Source organism: Macrobrachium rosenbergii, chromosome 14 (assembly GCF_040412425.1).
Source record: "Macrobrachium rosenbergii isolate ZJJX-2024 chromosome 14, ASM4041242v1, whole genome shotgun sequence".
In the NCBI taxonomy this organism is placed as follows: Eukaryota; Metazoa; Arthropoda; class Malacostraca; order Decapoda; family Palaemonidae; genus Macrobrachium; species Macrobrachium rosenbergii.
Window position 1 is genome coordinate 16,898,513 of NC_089754.1, and position 21,808 is coordinate 16,920,320.

A 21,808-nucleotide genomic window follows, 5' to 3' on the forward strand; every position below is an offset into this window, starting at 1 on the left:
CATTGTATATTTATGGACATTTTCTTCTCCTATAAAAACTACCACTTACAAAACTTTTTGTGAGTGTGGCTACCAAATTTATGGGAATTTCTATGAAAATTTATATTAAGTAATATTTCCCAAAATTTTATGAATAAAGTAATTCACAAACAAATAAGCTTGTGTAAAATAAGAGATGACTGTATTGGGGTTGGGATTATCTCCATGCACATACATATTTGAGAATTAAGAATTTATTGATATAATCAATCAAAATTTACCTCCATAATCCAGCAAGGAGCTCCAAACTTCCAGATCCTCTGAGAGAGTCTCTATGACGATACGACAATGACGATGGAATGCCAATACTAGATGAACCTCCTCCACAAAGCCCGTGGCCTCCACAAGCAGTAGAAAGAGAAGGAAGTGCTCTAGCCACCAATGATGGTAGCATTTCTAGTCCACCTGATCCACGACGGCTATACCTGATGGAAAAGTCACAATTTAAACATGCCTAAAAATACAAGAGTTCATAGCCATTTTGTTCTCGGAAAATACCAAGATTTTTACAAATAGTTTAATAATTACATACAAACCCATATTTCATAAATGCTTTTTGGACTTTAGCCAACAGATTCTTAATTGTCTGCCTGACCATCGAAACATAAGATGATTCTGATATTCATGAGGTGTTGACCACATGTTAATAGTGTATGGCTAAAATAACAGCCATCTGATTTATTATTTAACTGAAATATTTGTTCCAATGGGAAAACCCTATATAATTCTGCAACCTCTGCATTGGTGGAAGTATAACCACCGTAAATCTTCAATAATATTGGAGAATAGTACTGTACTAACATTTTCTCTGTAATACTGGAGAAGAGTACTGTGCTAACATTTTCTCTACAATACTGGAGAAGAGTACTGTACTAACATTTTCTCTATCTTGTGCTAATTACAGTATCCTCTGGTGCTATTAAAATACCAAATAATTCAACTATGAAATTTAATTCAGCATCAAGATACACTTTGCTATGAAAAAAATATATTTAATACTCCACATCCAATCCCAGCACTAGACAATGAGCCACTTGTAAAAAAAAAGAGTATCAATTTTGTATTCTGTTGTGTAGCCCAGAAATATGCGTCTCACCTCATCTTTACTACAATACAAATCCAGCAAAATTTCTTATAATAAGTCTACAGCAATGGGCTACTAACTAGTTACCAAGCCATTTCCCTCGTGATTTAGCTAAAGGCAACATCCTTTCTAATTTTGAAACAGAGACAACATATTCTCTCCAAGTTGAGGAACTCAATATATCCTGCTTTCATTTTTATGGCTTGGCTGTAGTATCTATGACACTTGATCAACTTAGGTATTACACAGACTTGTGTGTTCTCTTGCTTGAGGATACATAAGCCTCCTTTCCTTCTCTTGCTTAATAAATTTTGAGCTTTACTTCACAATCTGAATACTAAACAGTTAAATATGAACTGATTGTTATCCACTGCTAGCAATATAAATTCATTTCTAAACTTAAATTTTTTCATGTGTTCATACAACATGCAAACCACTACATTTCTACAGTCTTATGCTTCAGCTGTGATTGAGTAATTACATACATAACATAAGAAAGGTCTGAACATTAGGATAAATCTTCTGGCTCCAGCTGGAAACCGGTAAAATCGTATATGCAAGAAATTGGTGGCCTCTGGCAACTGTCATGAACGAGGTGGGTGACACCACTGACCGAAGCTTGATCTCTTGACGCCTCAGTTATTCTTCTACCGCCTTTGAGTGAGGATATCTTGTTCTTTCTCTCCTCTCTAAAGCCAGTCTTTTTTTCTATGCCCATGTTTTCTCTTCTGTGTTTTAGTGTACAGGTTTGTGTATTTGTGAGAGAGTGTATCATTATTAGAACTATGCAAGCTGCCACTCTACAAGACAAACCATGAAGCCCCAATAAGATAAACTGCCCAGTGTGGAAAGAGGGAGCAGTGAAGAATTGACTACATAAGGTATAACAAAGAAACACCAAGTGAGATAACAGAATGAACAATAAGGAAACGAGACGTGTAAGCCTGCTCAGTAAAAAATACACTTGCACCTAATTTGAACTTCTGAAGCTTTTAAATGACTACATGACTTGGAAGATTACTAAATGCAGTCATAGCTGGAACACACAGTACCTTAAAGTTTCCTACAAAACTTTTAGGTACTGACCCTCATCCTAGTACTACATAGTAGATTATAAATTCTTATAAAATCTGAATGCAAAGGAGGATTAGTGATAAATTTGATAAAACATGCACAATGAGCATATCAAACCAAGTTCCCCAAATTTAATACTAAGATCTGGAAATTTAATAAACTAAAACGAAGTAAAGCTTTCATAAATGACAATTTTAGATGCAAATTGGCTAATGAAGACATAACCAGGGATGAAAATTTAAAACAGCAAATGAAAATAGGTTCTCAATAATCTTGAAATGCTTGGTCAATATGTGCAGCTAATGAGACAGACTAACCAGATATATTTCTCAAAAGTAAGTTTGCAGATAAAAATTACACCTACAATTTTAAATGAGTGGCACATAGCTAGAAGAAACATTCTCACTTGAAAAATCTTTGGAAGGAAAATTCAACGTTCCCGATCTGCTGACAATCATACACTGAGTTTTGTTATGTGTTCAACTGCACTCCCTATGGTTTAAACCATGGATTCATTTTTGCTGAATCTCAGTTTAGAGAATCTGCAACTACATGTCTACAATCAGGGATGAAATTGATGCACATAATCTGCATAAACAACCAACTTGTTTTTTAGGTCAAAGCATGTGTGTACAATATAAAATACAAATAGTAATGGATCAGGAACATTACCGCAAGTACACCACCGATTACATTCATGTAATGGTGCTTGAGCAGTCTACATTAATAATTCAATGACAATATCAAACCACAACTCCCATCTGTTTAAGTTTGGAAACTAGGGCATCAAGATTAACAGTCAAGGCACTACTATAATCATATTAACTTCATCCAATACCCAGGGATTTATACATTACAGGTAAGTGTTAAGAGGGACAGATTATTATTTTTGGCATACATATGCTGAAAAAATCTGTCCAATATTGGAGTTATAGAAAGTGGGAGGTAATCAGCAGGGAAAGAGCTATCACTACCACACTTGGCTAATGAAGTAACTTTACTAGTTCTCCAACATATGTAAATAACAGACAATTCAGGAGCTATGTAATCGGCAGTCTTTAAACAAACTATAAGCATAATTAGTGTCTACACCTCTGTAAGCATCAAGTTCAAGTAAAATTTTCTTAACCCTTGAGATTTTGGGAAGTCCAAAACTTATCTGTGGAACCAGGACACTATGTTCGGGTTCATTGCTTGAGTTTCAAGATAAATTTCTTTTATTGCTGTCAGTAAATTTTTCATGACAGAGGTTTGATGTCATTTTGAAGCCAAATAATTTTAACCATACCTTATTTTGGAATTTTTTAAAATGTATAAATAAGCAAGTGTATCGTCAGAATGATATGCCAAAATTAGCAGATAACAAAAATTCCTGTAACTTTTGTAAATAAAATAAAAAAAAACATAATGGAGATTTATGAATTCTTTTTGCAACATGAAAAAGTAAAATAAATCTTTATAATTATGATAATGTTATTTATGCCAGTTACTGGCATAAATAACATAAGGAAGAATTTTTTTAAAACCTCCATTTTGGACAGGATTAATGATAATTCATTGGACAGGCCCCCACTTGCATGGGAGATACAGTTAAACCTTCTCCCAACACACTAAATGGTCATCCAAAGCTACCTGATGTCAAAATATCTACGGTTAATTTCTTCATTTCCTATGGATGATGTCCTTTGATGTCATCAACATTTCTAGAGTTAAAAAGCAACTAATCAGGTTAACACGTGGAAAACAAGAATGAGGCATATTAAATTTCATATTACTTTGCTGCTACAATTAAAAAGCATCAGCCAAATGGGTGGCATTTTCCTTAGGGACAGTAAGCAACACAGCCAACTAGCTGAAGCAAAGGTGGCTGGTTTAGTGTATGCCAAAAAGTGTACACTTTAATTACTGGTATATTCAAAAGTTTAATTTGAACATTTATTTATTTGCTTAGGCAACTTATTTCTAATTATTAAGAGTGCTAGTGTCTATGTCTAAAGTATTCCGAAGGTTCCAAATACTATACAGTAATAATTGTACTTACACTTGCACTGTACAGTATGTATTCTGTTCTTTTTTTAAAGTACTAAAGACTACATTTTTTTTTTTAAATAAACCTCATTACCAGTATGATCTGTAATGCATCATTTACAGGAAGATATACAAAGTGAAACCCGTAATGTAAAACAAAATTTTTTTAGGCTTACAGCAGCTTCTGACTCACCGAATTTCTGGCTGATCCTTTACAACTGCGGGATCTTGGTTCACATCAATACAACCAGAAATGTCAAATGGCATGGAGCTTCTACGACCTCTCAATCTAGAGTGACTGAAAGGATTGTCACAAAATGGAAGATTTTCTGTTGATGTCAGGGGTGTGAAGGGACTCTCAGGAACTTCCGCACCTGCTTCACTCTCTGACCCTGTCAAAGTGAGAGGTAATTATTCTGTTAGGTGCAAGTGTTATACAGGAAGGTAAATATGAACTGCTACTTTATAAGCGCTTCATGAGAGAAACAAACATTTACTTAATGCCTGTAATTTAAAGAAAACAACAAAAGTGTTATTTCAATAAATCAAAATTCTGTGGTGCCTATTTTAATGAATTAACCACTATTAAAGTAATGCAAAGAATGATTAAATTTATAAAATTATATTTTAAACTGTTCTTAGATGTGATTTCAAGTCTTAACACTGAATTTTTTTAACAATTTCTCTAAGCAGAAAAATCTAAAGAACTGAAATACAATTAAATGCTTGGCACAAACTATTCTTGATCAATAAGAAAGAATAATTATTAGTAACTTTACTGCAAGAAAAATTATAATATAGTACGTATAAGGTTTCTGTATTAAATTATTCAAAACTGTGACACCAAAATAATTATTAGATAAAAAATAGTAAAATACAATGGAAGGAAAAATATTCACATAAAACATTATACCTGCATACTGCACTCTTTAACAAAAGCATGCACATACACACTTGGATGAAGTACAATCCAATGCCTTACTAGAGTCTTTATCACTTCAATGTAAAGGGATGAATGTCTAACACTTGACCAAGATGAAGGTCCTGTACCCCAAGGGGTGAGATGTACCCCTCAAGTGATTCATAAAACCCAATTTCTCACCACCCATAATAAGTGACAAAGCTTCACTTTATAATTTTAATTCACTTTCTTTATCTAATTCCTTATTAGGCCGCCATTCTCGTCTGTGTGTGGTGTGATACAGCGCAAGTTATCTCCTTTTTCCTGTCTATAGATCATCATCTCAACCTTCCCTTCCCACTGTTTCCACTAAATCAGTTCAGTGACAGATCAGACTGGGCCTTAGGGGAAATGTTTGCATTTCACTTTCTCCTCTTATACACTGCAACTTTCTGTTTGTGTTTCTACTACTTCCCCTGCTCCTCCCTCTCTCTCCTTATTGGGCCTGTACTTTACTCTTCTCTCTCTCTATCACTGTTACTCAACTGATTTTTTTTCTGCTCATCTCTATTCTCCTTTTGATTTTTCAGCAATTTTCTCTAGTTTTCTTCTTCATGTGGTATCATCTACACTCACAATAAATATTCAAAGCATAGAGCACAAACCTCCTTCATCACTTAATTACTCCTGCTATTCTTCTTCCCTGTTTCCCCCAAAAGACCAAATCTTACCCCAATTCAACTACAAGAGTTAACTCTACTATAACTGACTCTTATTCTTTAAACAACATCATTCTTTTGAAACAGCTTCTGAAAAGTTAGACAAATATTTAGTCTTGTGATTTTTAACATTCTTCAGAGGATGAACCAACACCTAACAAAAGCAACATTTTAAACTACAATGTTACCTTTCGTACAAGAGGCTTTACTATTATAGTTACAAGTATGACATGAATGATCAGTATACTGATTGTTCTGCTAATGACTGGCCTTCAAACAATGGAAAATTGTTCTAATGATGACTAAAAATGTCATAACAATGATTGTGCTTGTTCTACAGATTGCTAAAGAGTATTCCAGTACGCTTATTTCCCCTAATAAATTTTGACCCTCAGGGACATGCTACAATACTTATGAAAAAGTGACCACTCCCTGGAAGTGCCTCTTTTCCTTCTGTATGGCAATACTGTACTGTACTGTACTTCTTTCTCCCATAAAAAAGCACCTTCCTTCTCTTCCTTCAACATCTCTTAAGAAAAAGACAACTTAAGAGGAAATACAGTACTTGGTTTCCACTAACCTGAGAATCTTCCCCCTGACTTGGATTAGATTTCCTTTGAAGTTTTCTGAAGTTGTACAATGGGTCATGGAAGCCAACTGAATTGATAATATTTGACATATTATTCATCCTGACTTGCTTCATGACATTTCTTATCTAAACCTTCCTAACTTGTTGACAAACTTCTTACCCTCCCAGGAAGCAGTTAAACATGCAAACTCCTTACACATGCCCTGTCAGCAACTGAACCACCAAATTTTTCCATCAAATCTCCTCTTGGATGGATTACTCTATCAATGTTTTGAGTAGAGTAGAATCCATATGTAGAATTAATGACCATATGTCAAAGGCATAAAAAAATGACATCTCTAAAAATAAGATTCCATGCTCACCCTGGCTACAAGAACTTTCAGTATTTCTGTAGGTTGCTTCATCCTTTCCTTGTAAACTGACTCTGACTTGCAAAGCAATATGAGTTATTTTGCTCAGCAATCAATTTGTTAATCCAGAGAATATTAACCCACAAAAATTTTTTTTTATTGCTTCCTACAAGTCTCATCCTGACCCGCCACAGTCAACCACAGCTTCCTATTTTCTCTGGTAAGAGAGAACCAAGACACGACTATCCCAAAACCTCCTCTATGAGATTAATATATCCTTTCATATATATTAATCTCATAGCAGAGTTTTTGGGAAAGTCGTGTCTTGGCTCTCTCTTACCTGAGAGAGTAGGAAGCTGTAGTTGACTGTGGTGGGTCAGGATGAGACTTGTAGGAAGCAATAAAAAAATTTTTGTGGGTTAGTATACTTTGGATTAACAAATTGATTGTTGAGCAACATAACTTGTATTGCTTTGCAAGTCAGAGTCAGTTTACAAGGAAAGGATGAACCAACCTATAGAAATATTGAAAGTTCTTGTAGTCAGGGTGAGCATGCAATCTTATTTTTAGAGATGACATTCTTTAAGCCTTTGACATATGGTCATTAATTTTATATATGGATTCTACTCTACTCAAAACATTGATAGAGTAATCCATCCAAGAGGAGATTTGATGGAAAAATCTGATGGAGGCATATCTGCTCAGGTCCTCATCTCTAAGAGATATCAGCAGAGCCTTGGATAGTCTCAATTTCTGCAGTTCAGTTACAGTCTTCTCATTAAGAAAGACCATTCTTCATTGCCTTAATGCCTGGCTGCCTTCATCTCCTACCTCACAAGGTCAAAGTAATATCATGCCCTAGATTGAAGGGTCAGCATCATGCTAGAGAAACTAACAATAGAAATAAGTTTCTGGTTTAATTTCAAGTAACCACAGTCAAGTTTTTATGATCAAGAAAACCTCAAATGGTTGAAAGCCAGTGACTGACCTGAGCTTTCCCATGTACAGCAAACACTTTTCCCAAATGAACCTGTCTCCCCAGTTCTTTAGTTCATCAGGTAACGAGACTTTCAAGCCTTTATCAACCCTCAGGACAAGTTATCGGCTGGATTTATCTATCCTCCGAAAATTACTTTATCTAATTGAGAGGACCCAAGTCTTCTAGTTTAAATCAACATTCTACAGCCTGGCCTCCTTCCCAGTCTTCATTCAGATCATGGTCATGACGACTGAGGTGTGGTCAACCCCTTCAGAAAATCAATGCCTAAGTGCAAAAATGAATCCCTTAAGTCTCCGAGTGCCACTACTGCACCAGTATTTTTATGCAACAATTCAATTTACACCAAACAAAGGAATAGAAATTTTGCCTCATTTAGTCTCTACATGCCTCTATTCTTTTGCCCTGCACAAAAAAAAAACAAATTCTACCCATATTTAACAATTAAGAATGAGCAGCAGTGGACCACCTATTTTCACTAGAAAAAAGAGAGTCATACATGGCTTCCAGTACATGTGGTTACTCCTGCTTCTTGAGACATTAGAATTATCCAATTCTTCAGAGTATCATACATCTGTCCCTTACATTCAGGAAGGATATATTTTGGCAGCTAAAGGATCACAATCTCTAGGGTGATACCTTTAAGTCACTACCTCTAGACTTCTTACTGGTAAAGGATGATAGATAGCATTTGACACCGAGTACTGTCTCCACTGCCTCTGCTCTGGACACTTAACAGATTACCCTTGTTAAAAACACACTTAACAGATTACCCTTGTTAAAAACAGATAAAACATGTTGGATGGATTTATCAGTTCATTCACCAATCTCATCAGTGAGTGGATGCACATCTCTCCAGACATATTGCACTCAAAAAAAGCTTTCATTTTCTCTGCCTTTCCTGTTTCAGTAATTTAAGAAGGGTCAGTTCTGGATAGAAAACTTCCAAATATCTTTTGTGCCATTCATCACTTTAAGTAGGTAAAGTATGTGCTGTGTGCACCTTATCACAATTTTCAGAAACTTCTCTGCAAGTCCACCCCCTGAGGCCCAGTCTTCCATACACCTAATACTAATATATTCCACTAGAATTAGGAGATTCTGTATCTTTATGCTGGGAGGTTGCAGTCTTTCTTCTGGGAGAGTTGCACACAAGGCACAAAACTGTACCTGGTCAAATGGGTGGCATATTCAAATTAATAAATGAGTAAAGTCACTCAACTCCTACCACCTTTCCTTTGAAGCCAATATCATCAAACTTTTAAGAGCTACATGATTGGGTCACAAGTTCTTCTTCAGGATTTTCAACATGGGGAATGCAACCTTTCCATGCTTATATGTACTATCACAACTGTTCCCTTCTTCCTTCATAAGCTGATGATAGTGTGCCATAAAAACCACATGGATGGGAAAATGTTAAGAAGGCTTATCTGCAGGACTTGGATATGAAAAAACTCCTCTTAGATTCTATGTCAACAGAGTATACCAATAATTATGTGGATTATCAGCTAATGCCATGCACTGAAACCTTTGTTAGTTGATCAGCACTTTCCTCTAGACCTTGTTGCCAAGACGGTTCCTGGATTGTTCAATCATTTCCTAAGAATTTTTAGCTACAGTACTGAGCTTCCTTTAAGGTCTAGTGTGTCATGTATCCTGTCAGTGATCTGGGAAAAACTTCCACTATCATATCTGTGAGGCCATTACCACCAATCACTGCACCATTCTCTGAGCTCTTCACTGTCCAGTTTACTGGAGTAAAATTGTTTTTTGAAGTAAAGGCATTAAAATATTCATATTTTTCAACCCATTTGGAAGATTGCTCTCACCAAGTTCAAAACTCAGTTTTTGGACATTGGTTATGGCAGCACCATTCAAGCACAACTTACTTCTGCTTTAAGAATTTTTTCCACAATACAGTACTTTGGCACTTTGACAAGGGTTTCTTTTAGTCCAGTGGCCACCGGCAGGGTAAAAAAGTTATCTATTTCTTACATCTCACCTCATCACTCGTCTTACTTTTCTGAACATTTCATCCGTTTCAGACTGTTCCTTTAAGCATATTATGACCCTCCCAGGTTGGATATGTGGATCTCAACTCAATAATCCTGCCTTCCTAACCAAGACAAACATTCTTCGACCTTAACTGATCTACCCATCATCCAATATTATTTGCTGTACTGGTATGTGCTTTATATCCTATATTCTTGCAGTTTACAAAATGTATTTATGATAGATTACAATACAGTAGTCCCTCAGCTTGTCACAATTATTTACTGGTCAGCTATTTTATTACAATGGTTTTTTTGCTGAGCTACCTTTTTAGTGATGAATTACTTGGATAAAATTGTTAAGGCTGAATGGTAACCATGAATTACTGCTGGCTGTCAAATATCCTGAATGTTCAATTGAAGACTACTGTATGCTACAAGGTCTTTGTAATACAGAAATGATAAATAATTACCGTTGGTTCTGGAACACCCTGAATGTTAAAGTGTAGGCTATATTATATGGTCTTTGTTGTTCATGTGACTTGTCATCCTAATTACAGAGCTGATCATTATTTCAGTTCCCTTTGTGTCTAACTGGAAATATTCACATCTAGTAAAGGTATGGTTTGTACTTCATACAGTTACTTACAAATTTTAAAATATTTTAGGTTATGTACATATAATCATTGTCTTCCAATGAGATTATTCATCCTTAATCTGTGCTTTGGTGCAAACACTATAATTCCACAGCAAAGCTTCTCATTGAATCAGACGAGTGCGGGTATATCTCACTTGAGATGCATCTGTCGCTCCCTAACAGGACGATGATTTTTAAAAAATATTATTTGGTCATCCCTCCATTTAGTGATAGGCTTTAGTAAGGCAACAGTTGTATCTACAAAGCAGTATTAGTTTGAAAAATATTCACTTTAAACAAAGTAATTAGATATTAGTCTTATTAATTCTTTGCCACTGAGTTCTTACAATTGGTGAAAGCTTAACAATCAAAAGAACAGAATTATGCAATGCTTAACAATAACAGCACAAAACATATACTGTACTGTATAAACAAGAAAGGTTGACAGTAAAAGGATATGGCACAAACCACACAACAGTAAGAAGGAAGGATTAGGTGTTTTACAATGCCATACCATAAACAGAAACACTACCTGTATGAAACTGTCATTCCTCCTTACTTTAGAGAGAATTGCCAAATAATCATGATTAACAAATAATTATGATTCATATACCACTAGGATGGTTCCAGCTGTGCAATAACCATGTATTTGCAAATAAACAATTTTCTTAATAATCCATCAAGAGTTTTAGATAAATTACTTCCACAATTTTTTTTTTTAATAAAAATGCATGCATGGTTCACATGATTAGCTTTATATGTTTACTAGTACTGTATTCCCAAGTTAATGTGTATTTACAACTTCAGCACATTTTTGTTCCAAATACTAAAATTCTTTAATTTTTTCTGACAACATTTAGCTCTATTTATAGGAATGTAACCAGGGTACTAACAATACCGTAACTTTTGACATCCAGTGAGTCAGCTTCAAGGGAAAACTATGATGATCATGTTTTGTATACAGAAGATGAATTCAATATTTTCAATATCAAAGATCTAAAGCAATGTAACTATGTTATTAACATCATCTTACATCTAAATCAGAACCTCTTGATGACTAAAGCTTACTTGTTTTTATGCTGCATTATTAGACCTACATTATCCCCATTTCTCTCTTATTCATATCTAATACTTTAAAATGCAGTAGAGTGAAAACAGGGTACACCTCTTTTCTCTGCTTTTCCATAATCTCTTCAATGCAACACTGTTCTGCAAGTGGCAAAATTTAATTCAAGATTAAGCTGAATTTTTATATATCTTGCTTTTACTTTTATTATATGTTCTTGTTTTATTTTCTAAGTATCTTGTTAAAATTCATGTTCTAATTTGCTTTTCTAATACTTGTCACAGGTATTTCCCCAAGTGGCTGAATTTCACCAGTATCTGTATCTGAGACACCTTAGAAATGTTACTGGTTTACCCAAAGGTTTCTGTCTACCCTCATGCTACTACACTTAACACTATCATAGTACAGGGTACTGTACTGAACACTACTCAATTGTTACTTTTTAAAATACCCAAGTCAAATGTTTTGTTTTCTTTAGGGTGTTTGAATATTTCAATTATATTATACAATACATGGCCAAAATAGATTAATTTTCAATGCTTTGCCAGTCAAGATGGTTTGGGGTCTATGCAAAGGTTCATCACAATAAGTCGTCTATGCAAAGGTTCACCACAATAAGTCAACAATTCAAGTCAACCATATTAGATCTATGATAAATGTAAAAAAATTATCCTTTGAATAAATGAATCAAAATATTTTCCCCAAAAGCCAACTGATACTGTTCCCCTGATCTGTGAAAGTTCCACTTTCTTACTATACTAGATATGTCAAAACTATTCTAAAATTTATAATCCTGAAGCCTTACAACTTAGTTAAATGCTGGAAGACTATGATTTCTCTCACGATAAAATGCACCTCATCTGTGTAATGTGCAAGCAATGTACAGCACACTTTTTCATATACCTTGAAACCTCAAATAGGAACTTGATCCTTACTGTTTATTAGTTCTCACAAGATATGTTGAACTAACATCAGCATAAAAAGTCTAAATTATGTTGAACTATTTCAAAACCAACCAGTTTATAAAAGAAACCAACCAGTAACTCAGTGCAAATTTAGTGCAAAACTACTGACCAAGGAAGCCACTTTGGCACAAAGGACTTTAATGCTGGAAAAACACTGAATTGGAGGTTGGTTACTTTATTATGTATTTCCTGTGCCTCTTTGCTTGACTGAGCAGTTCACAGCATAACTGTAGTGTTGGAAAAATCTGCTACATATCCACATACGCAGCATCATTCCAGTGTAATAGAAGTATTTTTGCCTTATGTGTGATAAAAACCTCATTAACTCACTCTCTCTCTCTTCTGAGCTCCAGTGGCTCAATGGTACAGTGCTTGACATGAAATCCAATGTTTGTTAGATCAAATCCCACCTGAGAGGGATAAAACATTTAAGAAGAACTGTCACTGAATTTGGTGTTGGGAACTTTAACAAGGGACATTCTATCTGGACCAATATCTGGTATGGGGGTCAAATTTTCAGATTTCACTTGTAAAGTTCAACGGAGGGATAAAATAGACCACAACTACCAATATTCATTTGCAAGTTATTCTATACTCTTGATTTACTTATCCTAAAGCAATCTCATTTTTGTTTACACAGTACTTACTACAGGATGTAAAATGATGATAAATCTTGTAGCATTGGGCAAACTAATATTAATATAGTTCTTTGTTGGAAGTACAGTATACACTAAAACATTTATAATCGTACCTGAATATCAAAAATATATATTTAAAAAAGTATAAAATACATAAAAGTGAGCATAAGCTGTGATAGTACTGTACGCTTTCAAAATAATAGAATACTTGCAGTTAAAAAAATTTCACACCATAATTGTACAATGTGTAACTTGACAAACAACAAACCCGACAATTATGTTGAAAACACAAAGACCAGTAAATATAATGGACTCACAACATATTAAGAAGTAAGAAGATGCACTCCCTAACATATAGTATAGTATAAGCCTACCATTACATGTAAAGCACCCTTTGGAAATACAGCACACATGAAATCATTGATTTAATCCTTAGTAAATGAATACTGATACAGTTCCACCAGGTCCAGTCTCCCGAGCAAGAGGGTCTGCGGCAGGATTTGTGTTGGTAGCCCTGATGAGAAAGGTAGTCTTCATACAGATGGTGGCTGAGTAGTGGTGGATGTATAGAGGTGTAATGATATTTGTAAACTACTTTGGTTCAGTTATTTTCCTCAATCCTTTGTCTGTTGGTTTGAATTTATTTCACCAGTGTTTTGTCTTAAAGGCATCATTTAATTAACTTTTAGAACTTTTAACTTTTAGTGTATTATACATTAAAAAAAAAAATAAACTTTCCTTAAAGGGAAAAGATTTTCTAGAATATAGGCGACAACCAAAAATGGTTTCCGTTGAGAAATTCTGCCACACTTATCTGTACAAAAACATGTATAAGACTTCTGGAGTGTATTCCCTCTATTCAGGTCAGAACAAGGTTGTTTTTGCCTCATGGTTATTTGTATTACTATCAGTACAGCATAAAGTTAATATTTTTAAAATGATTTCAATGATATTCCCATGGTCAATATCTTATCGTTCAGGAAGAAATCCTAGGATACTGGTAGGGGCCAGGTCAAGCTGAGTTTAGGAAGTCTTGAAGAACTATAACTCTAGATTCTACAGTGTATCTTCTAAAAGTCCATTCAGTATCCATCTTGACATCAAAGATGTGCTTCCATCTAAATTATACAGTAAAAAAAAATCATTTTAAGAGGTGCATCATAATTATGCAGAGGCATTACATGACGACATATGAAACATACTGTACCGCTAAAATGTATAAAATTAATTTGTGTGTTTATGTAGAGAGAGAGACAGAGAGAGAGAGAGAGAGCACAAACAAAGCTGAACACAGTTACTGATTTGTCGAAAACGAGACTAATTACAAAATTTTTTTAAAGTTGTTTATGATGTTTGGCAATTTAATAAATTACATGCTCGAAGTAAGGTATGGCATAATTTAATGCCCTGCTTAGACTACGCATAATCCACTTGTATTCAGCTGATATGGAATCAGTCCCTCTATTTGTTAAGTTGGTAGGCAATAACTTAAATGGCCACACACACACACCTTCAGGGCTACCAATACAAATCCTGCCACAAACCCTTCTCACTCGGGAAACTGGACCCAGTGGAACTGTCCGGAACTGTACATGTACAAAAATAGAGCTATTGCAAAATGTTTGACTAAACTATATTGCATAATTAAAAACAAATGAAAGCCAAGCAAAATTATACACAGATGGAATACAGTACCGTACATCTATACTGTACAAAAAAGTACAAGGATGGTTATGGGTATACATTATCAAGTTAGCAAGGAGCCATGTTGACAAAGCTGCTATGAGACAGGCAAACCTGGACTCAGGATCAGGATATGGGTGAAAGCCCTTTAATATAATTAAGGTACTGTACTCATACTAACCATTTGCAAACACTTTTGGAATTGAAATTCTTAATCCATTTTACTTTTTAAAACGCTTATAGAAATTCTCATTATGTAGCTAAGTTTTCAGTTTACTGAATTTACATGGTATAAAACTATATATTACCATACTTGTGAATGCTGTGAGTCCACTATATTCCATATATATTTATTCACGTGATACACTGCAACTTGAAATGCTCCATGAAATTTACACTACTGTATACTATATTCATAGTCACACACAAAATCTTATTAACTTTCCTGAGACTAAAATCACTAAACTCATCCTAATTAAATTCAAAACATGGATCAGAATTTAAGACAAAAGATATTTTTAAGCACTTCTGATAAAATCATTCCATTTTCTATTAATGGCTATTTGTAATATTATCCAACAGAGAGTGATACTACTTATTTTGAGCCCTGATTCCATCATACATTTTGGCAACAAATTCTGTGCAAAAACTGATGCAAGTTACAAACCACTTTTTAACTATGGTGTAGTGCTTTGATAACGGTGGATGACTGGATATATCAACATCAAGATGAAATTTTCCATAAGGGGAGAGAGATTTTAAGCTAGGTGAACCACCAAAGTTCTCTCCCCCTGTTTCAGTAATCAGTTTCAGTCTGTGACAATTGCATGCACCTTCTTTCACTATCTACTGATCTTGCCTATTTTAAGGGCAAAAGCTCTAAAGAGCTACAATAGCATTTCTCATCACTAAATTATACATTTGAGGATTACCAATAGTTTGGCTGTAAAAACTGTTTCTTCAAAAGAAAAACTCTGCAGTTAAGACACAGATGGTGTTGCCAGTATAAAGAGATTAGTCCAAACCTTTGTGTACTGTAAGTTCCATATATTTTGTTTATGATGTTCATGAGTACATGTTTATTCTTTGAATAAATAGTCCATACATATAAGCTCAACTGGATGCCTAATCCCTAAGGAGGGAGGGGGGGGGGGAAATTGCAAGACTTAATGATGTAATAATCCAATTAGCTGTTATGTACTGATAATGAAAAATATACTTCTGACAAAACAGCTGTAAGGTCAAATTCTTAGCTAACATAATTTTCATTTGTATGGATATTGCACATCAAACACTTAAATTATATAGTTAGAGATATTGATTGTTCACCACTCTTAACTGCACAAATGCAGAACCTGAGTCATTCACATGAACTTAATACTTAAACATTAAAATTTTTGGTTGATCAATATACCTTTCTCCCATCTGTTATGAAAATAGAAAGCCTACAGTAAGTGGAGGTCAGCTACTGATCCGAGACCTCTCATATGCTTCATTTTGCAGACTGCCTTTCACAGTGGAAACAGACTCAGGTTTTTCAATCCATCACCCACTTACAAAATCTTCATTTGGAACACAGTTCCAATTATGTGGTCACACTACAAAGACTTTTGGCACTGAGATACTTTGGCAATTATGTAATCATTCTCCATTTGTGTAACAATCAGGGATTCCACATCAAAATATGGAAATCAGATCTCATCCAACTACAGTGCCCCTAAACTTAGGAATGAGTAGTAGCATCTACTCTGGTTCAACCTACCTAATAATAGAAGAGTTCAAAGCCATTATCAGTGTCTTTCTGGAGGAAAAACAACCTTCGATTAAGAAATGGTAGTCTGTGGTGCCATCAGTTTTTATCAGCATAACTTTTATTTTTGATTATGCATTCTACAAAAATGCCAGAATGGAATGGAATGGAATAGAGAATTTGGGCCAAAGGCCAAGCACTGGGACCTATGAGGTCATTCAGCGCTGAAAGGAAAATAGAGAGTACAAAGGTTTTAAAGGTGTAGCAGGAGGAAAACTTTGCAGTTGCACAATGAAACATCTGTTAGGAGAGGGGTGGAAAGTAAGACGGAACAAAGCAAATATGAACGGAGGCAGAGTAAAAGGAATGACAGGGGTTGTTGCAGCTAGGGGCTGAAGGGACGCTGCAAAGAACCTTAAGTAATGCCTACAGTGGACTGACAGTACCTTTTTAACCTTCAAGTGCTACAAGACAAACTCTGTTGGGTAGAGGACTGCAGTTTTCAACCGGGCACTCTGGTCAGTGCTATGATTGTCAAGTGTTCGAAGTGGTCTGGTTAAACTACCTAAAAATAAAAGTCTATTTTGTTTTCCAGTGGCTCACTGGTGAGCTTGAATTGGCTTAGAGACTTTCTTTCATATTTAATGAAAAATGCCTATTCATTAGCAAGCAGTAAAGCTGACACATCAACAATGCAGAATTTTTAGAAAAATAAAATCAGGTGGTTACATAGTAACATTATTTTAAAGTGTTTACTCTTTGCAGCTTGTCACTTTACACCCTCCTTCCCAAAACTATCACTCTTCATTTTGTCCCTCACTGCCACATCATATTGTGGTCTTAAAGACACCAGGTCACTACTTCTGTTTGATTCCTACATCCCATATTTTAGAGGATTTTTTGTTTGGGATTACCCCTTAGGGATCTCTTCATGGTCTCAACACAAGAAACTGCCCAGCTGTTGGTCCCTTTTCTGGACAAATGGTTGAGTAGTCTACACTTTCCTATTCGTTAAGTCTCTTAATGCCATGTTTGAAAAGGGCATACGTTCAGAGTCACTTTCCTCTACGGCAAAGTGCAATGAGACGAAGGTGCCAGGCCACCTTTTACTTCTCCAGGATTGCTACTCAGTATACTATCGTCTTTCCAGGTGGGTGTCATGATCTTGACTCTGGCCAGTCTTCTAGCTTCTGGGTCAGATCATGCCAAACCAAAGATGCCTAATTCATGACCTGCAGTCTTATGTAAGCTTACACCTTCTAAGTAGGTTGGCAATGTGATTGATTCCAGTTCAGTAATTTCTTACCAGATGACATCATCCTAATTAGAGGACTGCCCTCTAGGTACTACAGTACCTTGTCTGCATAAGTAAATGGCTAGGCCTAATAAAATGCTGTACAGTATATGTTGAATAAAAATACACTACCATATATCAACGTCCATCCACCCTCCCCTCTGATTGGAAGCAGATATCACTTCAAGGGAAAGCTTAAAAAATAAGATGAAGCTAAGCATTGAGGCATAAACCTTACTTGAATGGTATACTGTATCTTTGCAACCTACAAGAACAAAACATGTTTCTTGATATATTCTTAGTGGTCACCACTCTGTACAGAAGTGACAGCCCCCAATAAGTCAATGAGTTGCATCTATGAAACAATGTTTTTTTATAATTATTTTATTTAAAAAACAGCAATTTTCATTCAGGAGGGTCCTATCATATTTCTTAGTGTACAGAACACTGGCACCTCAACTCACAGGATTTTGTTATTTACTGGGTGTCTTGTAGAGTATAGCATAAAAAAGAAAGATGTTTTGTACTTTTGTGTTACTGGCTTTGCTAGTCAAGTATGTGGGGTTATTTTCTCTGGTGTGTTAACAGTTTTAACTACACTGTACAATATAGTTACATAATATAATACTGCATACCTACTGTACAATGTTAAAAAGCAATTTTTAAAATTGAAAGCATCACTTTTTGTTCATTAGGCAATGACATGCTCAGAAATTTTGAGATGTTTGGTTAAATAGTATAACTGCATGCATATACAGTACAGTATATGTACTGTACCTATATTTCTGAACGGGCAATAACACTATTGCACATCCTTGTTAAACATATAAAAACAGCTTACATGAATATTATTAAAAGTGATTTTGTTTCATAGCGTGAGCATGTGCTCTGAATTTAAAATATCTGTTGTTAAAAAAAGTATAATTGCATTGTATGTGTACTACAGAATATTAAGTCAAATATTACAATATTAACTGAAAGTTTAAACAGTTCCATGCTTCCTTGTTTCATTGTGCATGCATGAGCTCTGAGGATTTGCATGAATTTGTGACATCACTGTTTGCTCCATTCCATACCAATGGAATCCAATGATTCTTAGTCTGACTAAAATGTCCACTGTCGCCCCAACCTCACTGCAGCCTTGCTAACATCTTACACAAAATGTTTGCTACGTCTAATACTCATTAGTAGTCTGATTGACTTGTGCTATATTAAATACATTTTTGTTTATATTTTGTCTATACTTACACAAGCATTGTGTTAGTATATTCAGAGTCTCATCATGTTAGGATATTCATAGTCTTTTATCATTTTGTAATATTTTTGTGCATTTTACGTATCTTGTAAGCATACCTGGTAGGATACCTGGTAGGTAGTTAGAACTTTTGAAATCAGTTATGTTCAGTTATGTTTTTTTAGGCTAAATTCTGCAGTATTGTATTGTAGATATTTTTAGAAGCAATTCATTTTGTATATATCTCTGAAACTGAATGATTTGCATATTTTAAACTGAAAGAAAATTAAAAAAAAACAAGTAAGGACAGACTATTAATTACTTTATACGGAATTGCTGTATGCTATAAGCTAAGCAAGTTGCTCAAGGGTGCTGTAGTAAGTAGGCTATATGCCAGTCTCTGTTACTTAATGGATTTCATGATTTCATTACTTACCAGGAGGGGCAGGCCCTCCAACTGTCCACTAAGTTGAGGTGCCACTGTTTAGAAAACTGGTTTGTAATAGTTCTTACATAACCAAATAAAACATCCTCTATTGCAAATTATAAAGAAAAACATCTGAAATGACAGTTGCCTTCACTTTCAATGATAACAAACCATAGCTGGCTTCTCTAAAAAAAAAAAAAAATGAAATGCACACCTTTAGTAATAGATTCCCTCTCCTGTCTCTAATGATATTAATCTAACAAAAGGTAAACAGTAACTTACATTTACAACCTGGTGGATAAAATTTGTATTGTCAACGTACTGCATCAAACTATGAACCTGATTAGTTCAAAATTTCCCATATAAATCATGATTTTAATTTCTGACTTTCAATCTCAGTTTGGGGCAGCCTTCATTACCATCCCCCAAGTTGCAGTATGTTTGCTATTTACAGACCATTGCAGCAAAAATTACGTTTGGTTTTAAATGTGCATCATATTAGTAAATATGGCCTGACTACTATATTTAAATTTATTTTGTTAAAATTCTGAGAAGGTAAAAAGAAACCCAGAGATATCCAGAGCCTACACTTATTATGTAGTGTTACTGGAGCTCTAGTTTAAATTGAAATAATTTCCATCCCTCTCTAATTTCAATTTTTGTAATTAAAAATCAGTATCCCATATTATTCTTTCACCTCATGGCATACATGGCATTTGATAAATTTATTACCCTTATTGTAGAAGCACAACAAAAATATGAAAATGTTTTGATAGGGAATTTCACAGACTAAGCAAGGATGGAAAATGGGAGAGGGTACTTTCAAATATCATACCAATGTTGGGCCAGTAGTCTGTAGTCAAACTTTTAGTTAGTTGCATCTAAGGACAAAGCAAGCAATTTGACAATCCTGAGGAAAGAAAAACAATCATACCTGATATGGAAGCAATAAAAGGTTCAAGGATAGAGAAGGAATTAGTGCGATTCAGCGATTGTTGAAAAGCACGGCGTTTCAATGGGGGCAGGTTGCCAGTTTTTCCAATACCAACAGTTCCTAAAGCTCCAACACCAACACCACCACCACTGGACCCAAGCAAGCCTCCACCAGCATGCCCAAGTTTCAGCATTCTATGCCCTATAAGCAAGGAGTCATAATCATTGATTAAACAGTAAAATCCCTTGTGTATGTAAATAGTGTAATGATGAATACCAAACCTAAGAAGCAGTTTTAACTATTTCAAGTTTTTGGCTATTAAAAGTGTTATAATCCACAACAAAGTGATGATCTACATATCCAAATCCACTTTTTCTTGAGATGCACTTTAAATTAGGACATTTTCAGAAATATTGTACAGTACTGAAGTTGTGAGCTTCAATTAGCACCCAAAGCCCTCTAGGGGATGTATTATGGAATGATTCTTTTTACTGCATAACTGTCGCCATTAGCTATTCTGTTTTCATTCAAATCTCCTTTTTTTATATATAAAATTAGTACATAAACAGAATCTTGTAAACTTAAAACTTTGAGTGGTCCTGGCTTTTTTTGATCTACTTCATAAAAGTGTATTCATTTCTGGATATACCACAAATTGTTCCTGTGAAATTACAATAATTGCAAATACTGTACAGAATAAAGGCTAAACTTTTAACAACATAAATAACAATATCTATTTTAATAACAAATTGACAAATGAACAAGGGACCAATATAATGCTGTCTTGTGAATATCAGAATAAAGACATTGTTCTGTCTTGTGAATATCAGAATAAAGACATAATTGTTCTGATTACATAAGTAAAATAATTAGAAATACCATGAAAATCCAATCTAAAACTGGGCCAGAATATCATCTTGGTCAATGTTTCAGTTTAAACAGTGTTACTCTACTTATGTTTCTTACACAAAACAAATCTGTAAAAAAAAATGCATTGCGTGAGAGGAATAAGATGGTGGCTTTAAGTAATCCAAATCGAGATTTCTACTTCTGGTAGAGGAAGTCTTTGTGATGGTAAGACAAAATAATGATTTCATCAATGTAAAGATTTAGTTCTAGAAAAAAACATTTTACAATCAGTGGGGACATCAAATACTTCCATCCTCATACTTCACAATCAAAGGTGATGGAAAGGTAACTATCCCTTTGGCTTCCATATAAAAATCACTGATTAATCTCTGGATTTTTATTAAGCTCTATTCTGAAATTCAAGAAAGAATTCATACTGGGTCTTTAACCTAAAATTCTGAATATAAACCACCTTACTAATAACCTGCAGCACAGATATATTTATCAGTAATTTGGCTAAATTTATGGAATTTCTCTGCAATTGTGCAAGATATACAAT

The 21,808-nt window shown here is 34.8% G+C and overlaps 1 protein-coding gene across 14 annotated transcripts in view; it reads right to left on the reverse strand.

Moving 5' to 3' along the window:
- Positions 1-21,808, reverse strand: part of LOC136845736 (uncharacterized) — a 466,679-nt gene that overhangs the window by 21,998 nt on the left and 422,873 nt on the right. For 8 of the 14 annotated variants that reach the window (XM_067115959.1, XM_067115958.1, XM_067115957.1 and 5 more), the window contains 3 exons: positions 20,401-20,601; positions 4,419-4,617; positions 261-464 (listed from right to left, as the gene is read on the reverse strand). In XM_067115959.1, coding sequence (XP_066972060.1) covers positions 261-464; positions 4,419-4,617; positions 20,401-20,601 — 604 coding nt within the window. Of the gene's footprint in view, positions 1-260; positions 465-4,418; positions 4,618-12,824; positions 12,851-20,400; positions 20,602-21,808 lie in introns of those variants that run through there. The other 6 variants (XM_067115962.1, XM_067115961.1, XM_067115965.1 and 3 more) reach the window with 2 other exon arrangements.